At 36.8% G+C, this 13594-nt stretch overlaps 1 protein-coding gene across 3 annotated transcripts in view; it reads right to left on the bottom strand.

The window, feature by feature from the left end:
* The window catches only part of CENPE (centromere protein E), a 75695-nt gene that overhangs the window by 31427 nt on the left and 30674 nt on the right, over nt 1-13594 (bottom strand). For 2 of the 3 annotated variants that reach the window (XM_045984405.1, XM_045984386.1), the window contains exons 25-33: nt 10825-11028; nt 9039-9197; nt 4724-5014; nt 4441-4599; nt 3145-3435; nt 1445-1687; nt 1134-1292; nt 420-707; nt 166-270 (exon numbers count right to left, since the gene is read on the bottom strand). In XM_045984405.1, the coding sequence (XP_045840361.1) occupies nt 166-270; nt 420-707; nt 1134-1292; nt 1445-1687; nt 3145-3435; nt 4441-4599; nt 4724-5014; nt 9039-9197; nt 10825-11028 (1899 nt within the window). The remainder of the gene's footprint in view (nt 1-165; nt 271-419; nt 708-1133; nt 1293-1444; nt 1688-3144; nt 3436-4440; nt 4600-4723; nt 5015-9038; nt 9198-10824; nt 11029-13594) is intronic. The other variant, XM_045984394.1, reaches the window with a different exon arrangement.

Below are 13594 nucleotides of genomic sequence, written 5' to 3'. Positions count from 1 at the left end.
AGGTTAGGACACAGGCAGAAATTTGTAGGAGAAAGAGGAATTGTTTCTAAATTAAGTCAGTCATCTTTACATTTTTATCTAATGTATATACTGTTTCCGTCCACAGGGAAATGAGCAACACAATAATCAGATGTCATTTTCCAACTTAACAAAATAAGACCTTACCTTTTCTTGTGATTCAGCATCTGAATTTTCTTCATCTCTCTCAATATTTGCTTTTTGGTCTGTCTTCTTTGAAATATTCCTCATACTAATGGTTTGTTGGTACTCCTTCAAAAGAACATAAGTAGTTTTTAGTTCCTTTTTGATTTTCAGTCCCTTTCTGATAGAATAAAAGTTAATAAAATAACACTGATATCACTGTTAATTACCTTAGCATTATTTTTGTACATAAAAAAAATTACAAGAAGGAAACTTACTTCAGCTACAGCTTCTTTAATGTTTTCTTTGAGTTGGTCTCTCTCCATCTGAAGAATCTCCTGCACCCTTTTCAGTTCATCTCTTTCCTTAACTATAATTTTTATTTTATCTTGACTTTCCTGAAGTTTTTCAGTCAACTTGAGCCTCTCACTTTCTATACTTTGTAATGATGAATCTTTGACTTTGAGTTGCTCCTTTAATTGCTCCAGTTCACTCATTTTTTCCTGCATCTCAGTGATTTCTTTGGTGCTAATAAATTGTTCCTGTTTCTCATGAAGTTCTTGGATCTTAAAATAATAATAAAGTAACAACCAAAATATACATACATGTAAAATGTGTATATTTATATATGTGTATGTGTGTGTATATATACAGATCTGTTTTCCTTTTTTGATTTTTTTTTTTTTTTTAGATTTTATTTATTTGACAGAGAGAAAGAGAGAGCAAGAAGATGGGGGGAAAGAGGTAGAGAAGAGAAGCAGGCTTCCTGTTGAGTGTGGGGCCCGATCCCAAGACCCTAAGGTCAAGATCTGAGATGAAGGCAGATGCTTAACAGGCTGAGCCACCCAGGAGTCCCAGGATCTGTTTCTGTTTCTAAAGGAAAAACACCCAGAATGTTCTGCATAATAATCTAGCATGCAAAATTAGTTTCTGTAGTTCAGTTAGCTAGCTCCCTCAGGTTTTTTCCTACATGCCCTTCATCCCCAATTTACCTTTTTCTGTAATTCATCGTTAGTTGTGTCTAATTCCTTTTGAAGGCTGGACAGTTCAGTTTCCCTCTTGGAAAGATTCATTCTCAGCTTATCAATAGTTTCTTCCTGTTCTTTCAGGTGACAACGAGCAACTTTCAGTTCCTCTTCAGTTTCCATGTGCTTTATTATTAGAGGAAATTATTGAGAAATTTACAGAAACATTATAACCATCATACTCTAACTCCTTTTCCCGAAAGTTTAATTTTTACAAAAATACCTGCTTATAAAATAATTTTTTAAAAAAAGCACAAGGGGGAAAGGATGAAACTTACCATAGCTGTCATTTCTCTCATGTTTTCTTTGAGTTGGTGAGTTTCAGACTGAAGAACTTCTCGCAGCCCCTCCACCATCTCGAGCCTTTCCATGCCCTCTCGTGGCAGTGCCGCCTCTCCGGCTTCGAGCTGCTCTTGCGGTAGCTCCAGCTCACTCAGGATTTCCTTAGCCTCCTCGTCCTTTTCTTTCACATTGAAGGACTGATCTTGTTTGTCTTGAGGATCCTGGATCTTAAGCGAATCCTAAAAACAATAGCGTTGACAGCCAAAGATCTTTTATTTTAGTCTAGGGGAAAAGAAATTAGGACCTTTTCTAAAATGATTAAGTCAGGATTCAGTGGCTCATTACAGAGCATTCTTTTCACTCTCCCACTCCTCATTACTCAGGTATTGAGCACTTATTTCCTGAGGGCTCACTGTGCTGTTACTATCCTACTAGAGGCTGGAGATACAATGGTAAAAGAGACCTAACATGATCTTTGTTTGCCTTTTTGAGACTTGCACTTTAGAGGGAAAGAGACATTATGCCGAATCTTACCAAAGGAGTTTCTGGGTTCCTGCAGGGTATGTGGTAAACCTAATTTACCCTGAGTGGTTAGGAAGGCCTTCCTGGGGGATGGAAATTTTCAGTTGAGAACTAAAGGGTGAGAGTATTAATTAGGTGTAGGTGGAGGGAAATGCTGACGCAGGCGGTGATACCAGAACATCTGGAAGCCACGAGATGAAGAAGCATATGGCTGAAGTATCATGAGCAGGGCTAAGAGTGAGCAGAAATAAGGCTGGAGACCAGCAAGGAATGGGACCCAGGGCCTCAGAGACCATGTGAAGAATTCCAGTCTTTAGTTCAAGAGTAGTGATAGACCCTTAAAGGGTTTTAAGAAGAAAAGATTGCTTGGGTTCAGAATGGCGAATGAATTACAGAAGTACAGGAATGAATATGGGGAGACCAATAAGAAGGCTACCGCAGAAAGCCAGGGACAGAAATAATGGTGGCTTGGATTAAGGTGTTGGCAATGTGGGGAGAAAAGGTGGAAGATTTCATACACATACACATATGCACCCAGACACACATAAACACCTTACAATCAACAAGGTTTGGTGCTTAGATTATAGAATGAGTGGGAGGAAAGGATACTGGGAAGGAAGGGTGATTCTCAGATTGAGGAAGTGCCTTATGAGATGCTGTAGGAATAGATTTAAAGAAGGGGAAAAGATGGTTTTTCTGGCTTTATCCTTTCCTGTAATTTAGCATTGGTTTTTCTAAATCATTTTTAAATATTTAAGAAGACTGCTGTTGGGGTGCCTGGGTGGCTCAGTGGGTTAAAGCCTCTGCCTTTGGCTCAGGTCATGATCCCAGGGTCCTGGAATCAAGGACCCTTGACCGCATCGGGCTCTCTGCTCGGCAGGGAGCCTGCTTCCCCCCCACCCCCCCGCCTGCCTGCCTACTTGTGATCTCTCTCTGTCAAATAAATAAATAAAATCTTAAAAAAAAAAAAGAAGACTGCTGTCTTTTCTGAAATGTTTTCTCTCAATTTCAACAGTTTTTTAGTCTTTATAATTTTAGTTCTGTTTCCAATCACTTCATAATCAAGAGACATTTAAAGAAAACATGATCATAACATTATAACACAAGGGCTTCCTTTCCCTAAGATTGATTCTCATAAAATACTTCTTAAATGGAAGGAAAGGATGAAACTTACTTTAGCCAACGTTTCTCTAATGTCTTCTTGCTGCTGATTTTGTCCAACCTGAACCGCTTCTTTTATTGTTTGAAGGTTGTCTCTTTTCTCAGTCAGAGATTTTGTTTCTTCATGACTTTCTGGAAGTTTCTTAGTCAACTCGATACTTTCTATTTCTGTGCATGCCGGTGTCACTGACTCCTTGGTTTTGGACTGCTTTTCCAACAGCTCCACTTCATCCATTGTTCCCTGAGTATCACTGACTTCTTTTACATTGCACAGTAGCTCCTGTTCCTCATGAAGCACTGGGATCTTGTGATAAGCATAAAATACCAAGGTTACTATCTAGAGATTATTATCATAATTTTTTGTGTGTGTGCAAAAAGGTGATTTTATTAAAGTAGGGGGACAGGACCCATGGCCAGAAGAGCTACTGCCATATTATCATAATTTTTTAAAGGGAAAAGATGAGGATACTATCCATAGAAATAAAAGTGATCCTGAAACCATGGCCTACTGTGGATCATGAACTCCAACTTATTCATTTTCTTTTGATTTCTACTGAAGCTATTTATGACTTTTCTGCTGGTCATATTCTGCCATAATTTTCTTTTGCTCCAGCTTACATACAAAGTGAATCAATTCTTATACTTGGCTAACACACTGTTAATTTTGTCAGTTTTATACCTCTTCATTTCTATACTAGTTCCCAAATGCCACAGGAGAAAAATAATCACTGAGCAGATTATATCTCAATAAATAACGGTCCCTAATTCTCAGATGAGCTCCAATGCTTCGTGCCAATTTTTTTGTTTACAGATTAATTCTCCTTTCCTATGGTCACTTGTGGTTCCATGTAACTTTGCATATCGTAATTCTGCATTTGTCCTACTCAAATAGAGGGATTATTTTATATGCCTATATTGGGGGGCTGGGGTGTGTGGAGAGAATGATGTCTTATTCATATCCGTAGTTTCAATGGGTTGCACACAGCAGCCTTTAACATAAGCTGGTTCAGTTATCCTAATGTTTTATTTCCTCTACAGTACTTGCCATTATGTTAAATTATCTTATTCATTCGTTTGCTAATTTACTAGTTACCTCTTTCTACTAGAGTAAGCTCTATAATCATAGAAATTTTGTTCACCTTGTTCCCATTTTATTTCTATAACCCAGGACTCTGCCTGCCACATTACACACTCAACAAATAGTATCCAATAATGAATGAACTATTAACATAGTCACTACTTATTGCTCATCTTTCCTTCAAAGAAAAAAGGAAAGAAGAAGGGACAAACGAGAGAAGAAGAGACAAACCTTTTCTTGTAATTCAGGATTGGATTTTTCTAAACGCTTCTGAATATTTATTATTTGAGCTGCCTTCTCAGAAATGTTTTTTCTTAGCTCGTCAATAGTTTCTTGTTGTTCTTTAAGATGCACGTGGGCAATTTTTAGTTCTTCTTTTGTTTCTAGACCCTTAGTAGGAAGTGATATTTAATGAATATTTCAACCACATCATCTTAACATTGCCTCCCCCTTTTCCAACTGGCTCCGTTTTAAAGAAACATTCAATAGATGAAAGAAAAGGGTAATAACTTACTGTAGCTTCGATTTCTTTTATGTATCCTTTAAGTTCCTCTCTCTCTATTTCAAATGATTCTTGTAATTCCTTTAGATCATTTCTTTCTTTGGTTATGGATTTCATTTCCTCATAATTTTCATGGAGCTTCTGAGCCAACTCTAGCCTCTCCATTTCTATACGTTCCAATGTTAATTCTTGGTTTCTTAATTCATTCTTCAAATTCTCCATTTCATTCATCTTTTCCTGCATCTCATTCATTTCTTCTTGTACACTAAGAAGTTGTAGCTGTTTTTCTTGTAGTTGTTGGCTCTTAAGAGATAAAATTTTTATTTTATTTATTTATTTTTTAAAAGATTTTTATTTATTTATTTGACAGAGATCACAAGTAGGCAGAGAGGCAGCCAGAGAGAGAGGAAGGGAAGCAGGCTCCCCGCCAAGCAGAGAGCCCGACGTGGGGCTTGATTCCAGGATCCTGGAATCAGGACCCAAGCTGAAGGCAGAGGCTTTAACCCACTGAGCCACTCAGGTGCCCCAAGAAATAAAATTTTTAATTATCAATTTCCCTATATACTCTTAAAATCTCGTGTGAAATATACTTTGCTAAACTGAAATAATCATCACAGCCCTGGCTACACTCCCAGTGTATACAGACAAGCAGCTTTAAAAGGAAAGTATCCTTCTAAGCATAGTGACGGTAGTGGGCTAAATAGTGTCCTACCCCAAATTCAAGTCGATTCAGAACTTCAGAATATCACCTTACTTGAAAGTACCGTTTTTGCAGATGTAATTAATTAAGGGTTGAGAAGAAATCCTATTGGATTAGGGTGGGCCCTAAAGGCAGAATGTCCTTATTAGAGACAAAAAGGACACACAGAGAAAGTCCTGTGAAGATGAGGCAGAGATAAGAGTGATAAAGCTATAAGCCCAGGACACCAAGGGCGGCTGGGAGTGAAGGACAGTTATTAGACTCAAGGAGATTCTGTTCCCTGAACGCTTTCCGTAGACTCAAGGAGAGATTCTTCCCTAGAGCCTTCAGAGGGAGCATGGTATTGCCAGGAACTTGATTTTGGACCTCTAGGACCCAGACATCTGACAATAAATTTGTTGTTCTTTAGGCCACCAAGTTTATGGTAATTTGATAAAGAGGGTCCAGGAAACTAATACAGTGTCAGTAGGTTAATCAAGGAGGCAAAGTGAAAATGAGAAAAACTTGAAAGAGACTAATTAAATATAAAGGTGTAATTGACAAACAACTATAATTCCTCATCTCTTAAAAATTTTTAGATAATCTATTTTTTACTTCTAATAAGGTCCTTATGGGGTAGTTCAAACAACGACTGAGACATTTTTTTTAAACTTATTTAAATTCAATTTAATTAACATATAGTGTATTAGTTTCAGAGGTAGAATTTAGTGACTTATCAGTTGCATAGGACACCCAGTGCTGCTTACTTCAAGTCCCTTCCTTGATGCCCATCACCCAGTTACCCCATTCCTTCACCCACCTCCCCTCCAGCAACCCTCAGTTTGTTTCCTATAATTGAGAATTTATGGTTTGCCTCCCTGTTTTTGTCTTATTTTACTTTTCCTTCCCTTCCCCTATGTTCAACTGTTTTGTTTCTTAAATTCCACCCAGGAGTGAAATCATATGGTATTTGTCTTTCTCTGACTTATTTTGCTTAGTATAATGATCTCCATCCACATTATTGCATATTGCAAGATTTCATTCTTTTTGATGGCTGAGTCATATTCCATTATAAATATATATACCATCACATCTTTATCCATTCATCTGTCAACGGACATCTGGGCTCTTTCTATATTGTGGGTATTATGAACATTGTTGCTATAAATATTGGAGTGAATATGCCCCTTTGAATCTGTTTCTATCCTTTGGATAAATACCCGGTAATTCTATTGCTGGATTGTAGGGTAGCTCTATTTTTAACTTTTTGAGGAACCTCTATACTGTTTTACAGAGTGGCTGCAGCAGTTTGCATTTCCACCAAGAGTATAAGAGGATTCCCCTTTCTCTGCATCCTCATCAACATGTGTTGTTTCCTGAGTTGTTAATTTTAGTGAAGCATTAACTTTTTTAAGTTAATAAATATGCATAAGTCTATCTCTTTATTTTTTTAAATTCAACTGACTAACATATAATGTATTATTAGTTTCAGAGGTAGAGGTCAGTGATTCATCAGTCTTATATAATACTGAGTGCTCATTACTGAGGCATTAAATTTGCATAAGCCTATTAATTTAACTTTAGAATGAGTATGAAACAGACATCAGGTTTTAGTAAATTTAGTTAGGTTATAGTGAAAGGGAGGAGAAATAAGAGAATACTTACTAGGAGATAAACACTCCACAGAAGTGCAGTGGAAATCATAATGTATCATTTATAATGCATGTGGCACTGTTCTTAGAGTAAATAGAAAGCTCTTAGTGGTACATTTTAGAACTACATGGGCAGTACAATTATTACAAGAGTCTTAGCTCTTATATAAATACTACAACAGCACCTTACTTCCATAAAAGAAATGAGTCAGGAAACTGTAAATGTCTAAGAGATGGTAACAGTCATAAAGCTTACATTTTAAAGAATCACTATTGTATCTTTTTTTTTTTTTTTTTTTTTAATTTTTTTCCCCTTTTTATTTATTTATTTCTTTTTCAGCGTAACAGTATTCATTCTTTTTGCACAACACCCAGTGCTCCATGCAAAACGTGCCCTCCCCATCACCCACCACCTGTTCCCCCAACCTCCCACCCCTGACCCTTCAAAACCCTCAGGTTGTTTTTCAGAGTCCATAGTCTCTTATGGTTCGCCTCCCCTCCCCAATGTCCATAGCCCGCACCCCCTCTCCCAATCCCACCTCCCCCCAGCAACCCCCAGTTTGTTTTGTGAGATTAAGAGTCATTTATGGTTTGTCTCCCTCCCAATCCCATCTTGTTTCATTTATTCTTAATAAAGGCAGGATCTTTGTGTTATTGACTAATGGATCTCAAGCACCCAGAACAGCATCTAGGCTATGGTAGTTTCCAAAAAGTTTCTGATGAATATATTATATGATAATTTAAATGAATCATGGCCTCTCTCATCTGAAGACGAGAATGATATAATCCTCACAAACAGTGTTGGTTAACAAAAGACAACTGACAGAATGGGAGAAGACATTTGCAAATGACATATCGGATAATGGGGGCTAGTATCCAAAAGCTGTAAAGAACTTATCAAACTCAACACCCAAAGAACAATCCAATCAAGAAATGGGCAGAGGACATGAACAGACATTTCTGCAAAGAAGACATCCAAATGGCCAACAGACTCATGAAAAAGTGCTCAACATCACTCGGCATCAGGGAAATACTAATCAAAACCACAGTAGATACCACCTCATACCAGTCAGAATGGCTAAAATTAACAAGTCAGGAATTGACAAATGTTGGTGAGGATGCGGAGAAAGGGGAACCCTCCTATACTGTTGGTGGGAATGTAAGCTGGTGCAGCCACTGTGGAAAGCAGTATGGAGGCTCCTCAAGAAGTTGAAAATAGAGCTACCCTATGACCCAGCAGTTGCACTACTGGGTATTTACCCTAAAGATACAAACGTAGTGATCCGAAGGGGCACGTGCACCCAAATGTTTATAGCAGCAATGTCTACAATCGCCAAACTATGGAAAGAACCAAGATGTCCATCAACAGATGAATGGATAAAGAAGATGTGGTATACACACACACACACACACACACACACAGGAATACTATGTAGCCATCAAAAAACTAAAATCTTGCCATTTGCAAGGATGTGCATGGAATGAGAGGCTTTTATGCTGAGCAAAATAAGTTAATCAGAGAAAGACAATTATCATATGATCTCTTTGATATTTGAGAGGCAGGGTGGGGGTCATGGGAGGTAGAGAGGGAAAAAATGAAACAAGATGGGATCGGGAGGGAGACAAACCATAAAAGACTCAATCTCAGGAAACAAACTGAGGGTTCCTGGGGGATAGAGGGAGGGATAGGGTGGCTGGGTCATGGACATTGGGGAGGGTATGTGCTCTGGTGAATGCTGTGAATTGTGTAAGACTGATGATTCACAGACCCGTATCCATGAAGCAAATAATACATTATACGTTAATAAAAAAAAAAAGAAGAAAAAAAAAAGAGTGTTGGTTTGAATATAGGTAAGAGTTGCAACTGTCCACAATATTAGCAGTAACATGTGTTCATTTGGGAGATACATGCTATTTTTAGAGTTTAGCCCTAGAGCAATCAAAAAAGTTTCGTCAGGATATATAATATGGTTAGGAAGATAACTTAAAAATTCACCTTTTCCTTTAGCTTTTCTTCAACTTCTACTAATTTCTCACAGGTCCTAGAAATCTCTTCCTCTTTCTTTATGGTGTGGTTCTTTTCTTGTACGACGAGCTCTTGCTGCTTTTTAAGTTCATCTCTAAGAATTCTTAATTCTTCTTGGTTTTCAATAGTCTAGAATTTAAGAAAAATTGAGATTAAGATACATATTACCTTACATTTATAAAATTAGGTAAAAATCAGCATTTACCTTAGCCTAAAAATGAAGAAATCATGGCAAATTCTATTGGAAAAGACTATCTTAAAGCGTCTTTAATTTAATCATATAGATGCCAAACATCTGCTTTTTATGCTGTTTCATTATTACTTCACTTACATTCCTATCGTGAAAATTAGAATTGGATTTAGTATTCTTATCTTGAGAGGTTTGCCCATTTTCTACCCTTAAGCCAAAGGAGACTGTTTCTAACTTTCATGGATTGATGACAAGACTAGTTATGGGCTCTTCATATGCCAGAATAGTTATGATTTAGAGCACCAGTTAACAGCAGGCTCAAAATGGCAGCTATCTTTTGCTAGCATGATGTAGGCTAACCCTAGTTATCAGCTTAAACAGTGACAGTCTCAAGTCATGACCACAAAAACACTGCAAACATGAGACCAAGAACAGACTATGACTTTTGTCTGTATTCTTCTTTAAACTTAGCTCTTTTGACCAGAAAACCCCAAGAAATATTGAAAATTACACAAAAATTCAAGTTCTCCTGTAATCCACAGCAAACTTCAAAAAATGTCAATTTCAATCTATACATATTATTTTGTCTCTAAATACGGAATCAAAAACTAAAGTAGATTTGACAATACGGCAAACATTAACAATGAATAATTAACAACGAAGTTTAAAAATTACAACAGAATAAACGAAGAGAAACATTTAGGGACAAATTTAACAAAACGTGGATAAAGACATGTACACTAAAATCTATAACACATCACTGAGAGAACAGATAATTTATAGAAAGATATGCAATGGCCAATAAGAATATGAAAAGATGATCAATATCCTTAATTGTTAGGGAAAGGCAAATGAAAACAATGAGGTACATACCCAATAGGATGGCTAACATTGAAAACACCAATAATATGAAGCACTGGTGAGGATGTGAAATCATCAGAATTCTCTTAATTTGCTGCTGGGAATGTAAAATGGCACAACTACTTTGGAAATCAGTCTAGTAATTTGCTATGACCCTGCTATTCCATTTAGATACCCTTGAGAACTTTAAAAAAAAATGTTCATAAAAAGTTTTGTGTAAGAATGTTTACAGCAGCTTCACTCAAAATAGCCAAACAGTGGACAGAACTCAAATTTCCATCAACAGGAGAAAGGCTAAACAACTTGTGGCCTGTTCATATATGGAACACTACCCAGCAATAAAAAGGAGTGTAAAAAAAGTAAGGTACAAAAGAGTACATGCTGTATGATTCTATTTGTATGGAGTTCTAGAAGAGACAAAGTGTCCTACGGTTAAAAACCATCAGGACAGCAACTATATGGGGTAGAGAGTGAGATCAGAATTGCAGGGGTCAAGGCGCAAGAGAACTCTGAAGGGAGAGGTAAATGTTCTATACCTTGACTGGGGTGGAGGGTACACAAATAGAGACATTTGTCAAAAGTTATCAGACTGTACACTTGCATCAGATACATTTCTCACATGTAAATTATGCCTCAGTAAAGTTGTAAAAATCCACAACATAAAAGACAAGAATATATTGCTAAGTATACAGTGCTAAATCCTACCATTTCAATATTTTCCCTTAGGTCAGTCTGTAATTGTTCCTTTTCTGCTGTAATACTCTCTAACATTTGTTGCAGTTCATTTTTCTCCTGTATTAAAGAAAACATCTTTCTCTGTTGCTCAGTTAGCTCATTATCTTCAACATTCACAATCAGTGCTTGAGTATTTTTAGCTTTCAAATTCTGTTTTTTATTTGTGTCAACCATCTAAAATGTAAATAAAGAATTTGTTAATTACAATTTTAATAGTAATGAAAATTGCCAAAACTTACATTACTTATTATTTACAGGCATTCTTTTCATTTATTGACACATTTACTCTTCACTCTAACCTTATGAGGTAGGTACAAGTATTATTTCCATTCGACAGATGTGGAACATGAATCTGAGAGAGGATGATCGGTCACTTGCCAAAGGTCACTCAGGATTGGAAGCCAAGAGGTCTGGCTCCAGAGTTTGTGCCCTTAAGCGTACTCTTTTTCATGGGTTAAGAACTACCTGAACAACTGTAGATAATTCACAATTATCTTCATGTACGATGATGGATCAACCTAATTTTAAGAAAGAGTAAGCCACCTTGAACTCCACCATGCTCTTTCCATCAACAGCTGGAAATGATTCTCTATCCCCCCACTCACAACAAAACATTATTTTCAGAAGCAGTCCTATTCACAAAAGGTTGGAGTTTTATCATATGAGAGGGCAAAATAACTTTGATAAAAATAGATTTCATATTATAGTAGTATAACCACCTTTTAAAAATACATACTTTTTATGTTCTGCTTAAAAAAAGCATGTTATATAATTTATCCATAAATAAGTCTTAAGCAAAGGTAACCTAACACATATACTTTTTGATCAAGTGAGACAAAGACTGACATTAAAATCATTGGTTTGAAATTAGGTTATCACTATGTAACCTTACATATCCAGGAAATAAATACAGCTCCATATTGGCTGTATTTTATGAAGTTTTAAATATGTTTTAAAAAATTTTAATAGTGGGGTACCCGGGTGGCTCAGTCAGTTAAGCATCCGACTCTTGATTTTGGCTTGAGTTATGGTCTCAGGGTTGTGAGATCTAGCCCTGTATCAGGCACCACATTCAGTGGGGAGTCTGCTTGAGATTCTCTTTTCCTCTCCCTTTGCCCCTCCCCATGCTCTCTCTCTTGCTCAAATAAATAAAATCTTTTAAAAAAAGTTTTTATAATCATCTACAATTACATTGGAAAAAAACTGAAAAATAAAGAGAAAAAAAAATCATCTAGCATACCAGCTTCACACAACCCACTATCAGAATTCTGGAATATTTCCTTTCAGAGTCTGTCCTTGAAAAATTCCTTTTGAATACAGTAATTATGATATATATATATATATATATATATATCATAACTAAAATATTCAGTTTTGCTTTTTTCCATTTAGATCACATACTTTTACCTATGCTGTTACCTAATCTTCTAATTATAATTTTGAGTAGTTGCCTCAATTCTCTAGAATGGGTTTGGACAAATCATACTTGATTTTACTATTCTCTTACTATTGGCAGTATGCTTGAGTTTCTAACAATGGCAAACACAGAGCTAATACATTAGAACTTAAGGTAAGGAACACATGGTCATTGGGACAAGTTTGTCAGATACTGTACTTCAGAATCTTAAATCTGTGCTCCTGAATATAGGAATGTACACAAAGACAAAGCAGGCTGAGACAAAGTATGTGAGAATACCCAAAGGATATTTTAGAACTAAACTCAGCCCAGAAAGTATTTCAGCTACCATGAGAAAATCTAACAGATTTTATTATTAAATAAAAAAAAAGAATTGTGTCCTTTACATGAGATAAGCTTACTAATCATTGTTTAAACTTTCTGTTGCAAGACACTAGAGAAACTGCCTTTCTAAAGAGAGAAACATCAAATAGGATTCAACGTGGGCACTTTCAGGGGATTTATGAGAGACCTACTAATGCAGCCCTGTGGGGCCCGGATGAACAGAAGTTTCCATGTAGGATCCATCATCAACACAGTAACAGAAGACCAAGCTGACCCCAGCCTTCCATCCCAGATTTAAGAAACCCCTGGGAAACAAAAAATCCTGTTGGACCTTTTTTATCAACATAGATGCTTCTTTTTTTTTTTTTTTTAAGATTTTATTTATTTGACAGATAAGAGATCACAAGCAGGCAGAGAGGCAGGCAGAGAGACAGAAGGAAGCAGGCTCCCCGCGGAGCAGAGAGCCCGATGTGGGGCTTGATCCCAGGACCCTGGGAACATGACCCAAGCTGAAGGCAGAGGCTTTAACCCACTGAGCCACCCAGGCGCCCCAACATAGATGCTTCTAACATAAACTAATACCACACACCAGCTGGTCCCAGTGAATAGAACTCTCCTTTTCCCTTACTCTTCTGCTATTACACCCCTTCTCATGAGGCCCTATGATTGCATTTTTGCATTTGTTTTAAAGTAGCTATTAATTGTTGTATCTTACTTTCAAAAATCTTTTCAAAAAACCTTTCCCCAATGAAAGTGAAAGTTATAAATTTTAAATCAAAGTCAAATGCCTTTGTTTAGCTCATTTGATTGATCCAAACTATAGATAAGCTAAGAACATAGAACATATAAAACAAGTGAAAATGCTTTTCTAGGAGAGAAGTACTAAAACATAGGGAGAGAGGGGAAAAGCTTTTCCAAGGCAAGAATACTGTACCCCAGGGCAAATGGGGGAAAAAAGTTCATTATGTAAAGTAATAGCATATAAATCTATAAAGAGAT

This window comes from Meles meles, chromosome 2 (genome assembly GCF_922984935.1).
Source record: "Meles meles chromosome 2, mMelMel3.1 paternal haplotype, whole genome shotgun sequence".
NCBI lineage: Eukaryota > Metazoa > Chordata > Mammalia > Carnivora > Mustelidae > Meles > Meles meles.
Note: the sequence above shows the minus strand (reverse complement) of the source record. Positions and strands in the feature narration are given on the sequence as shown.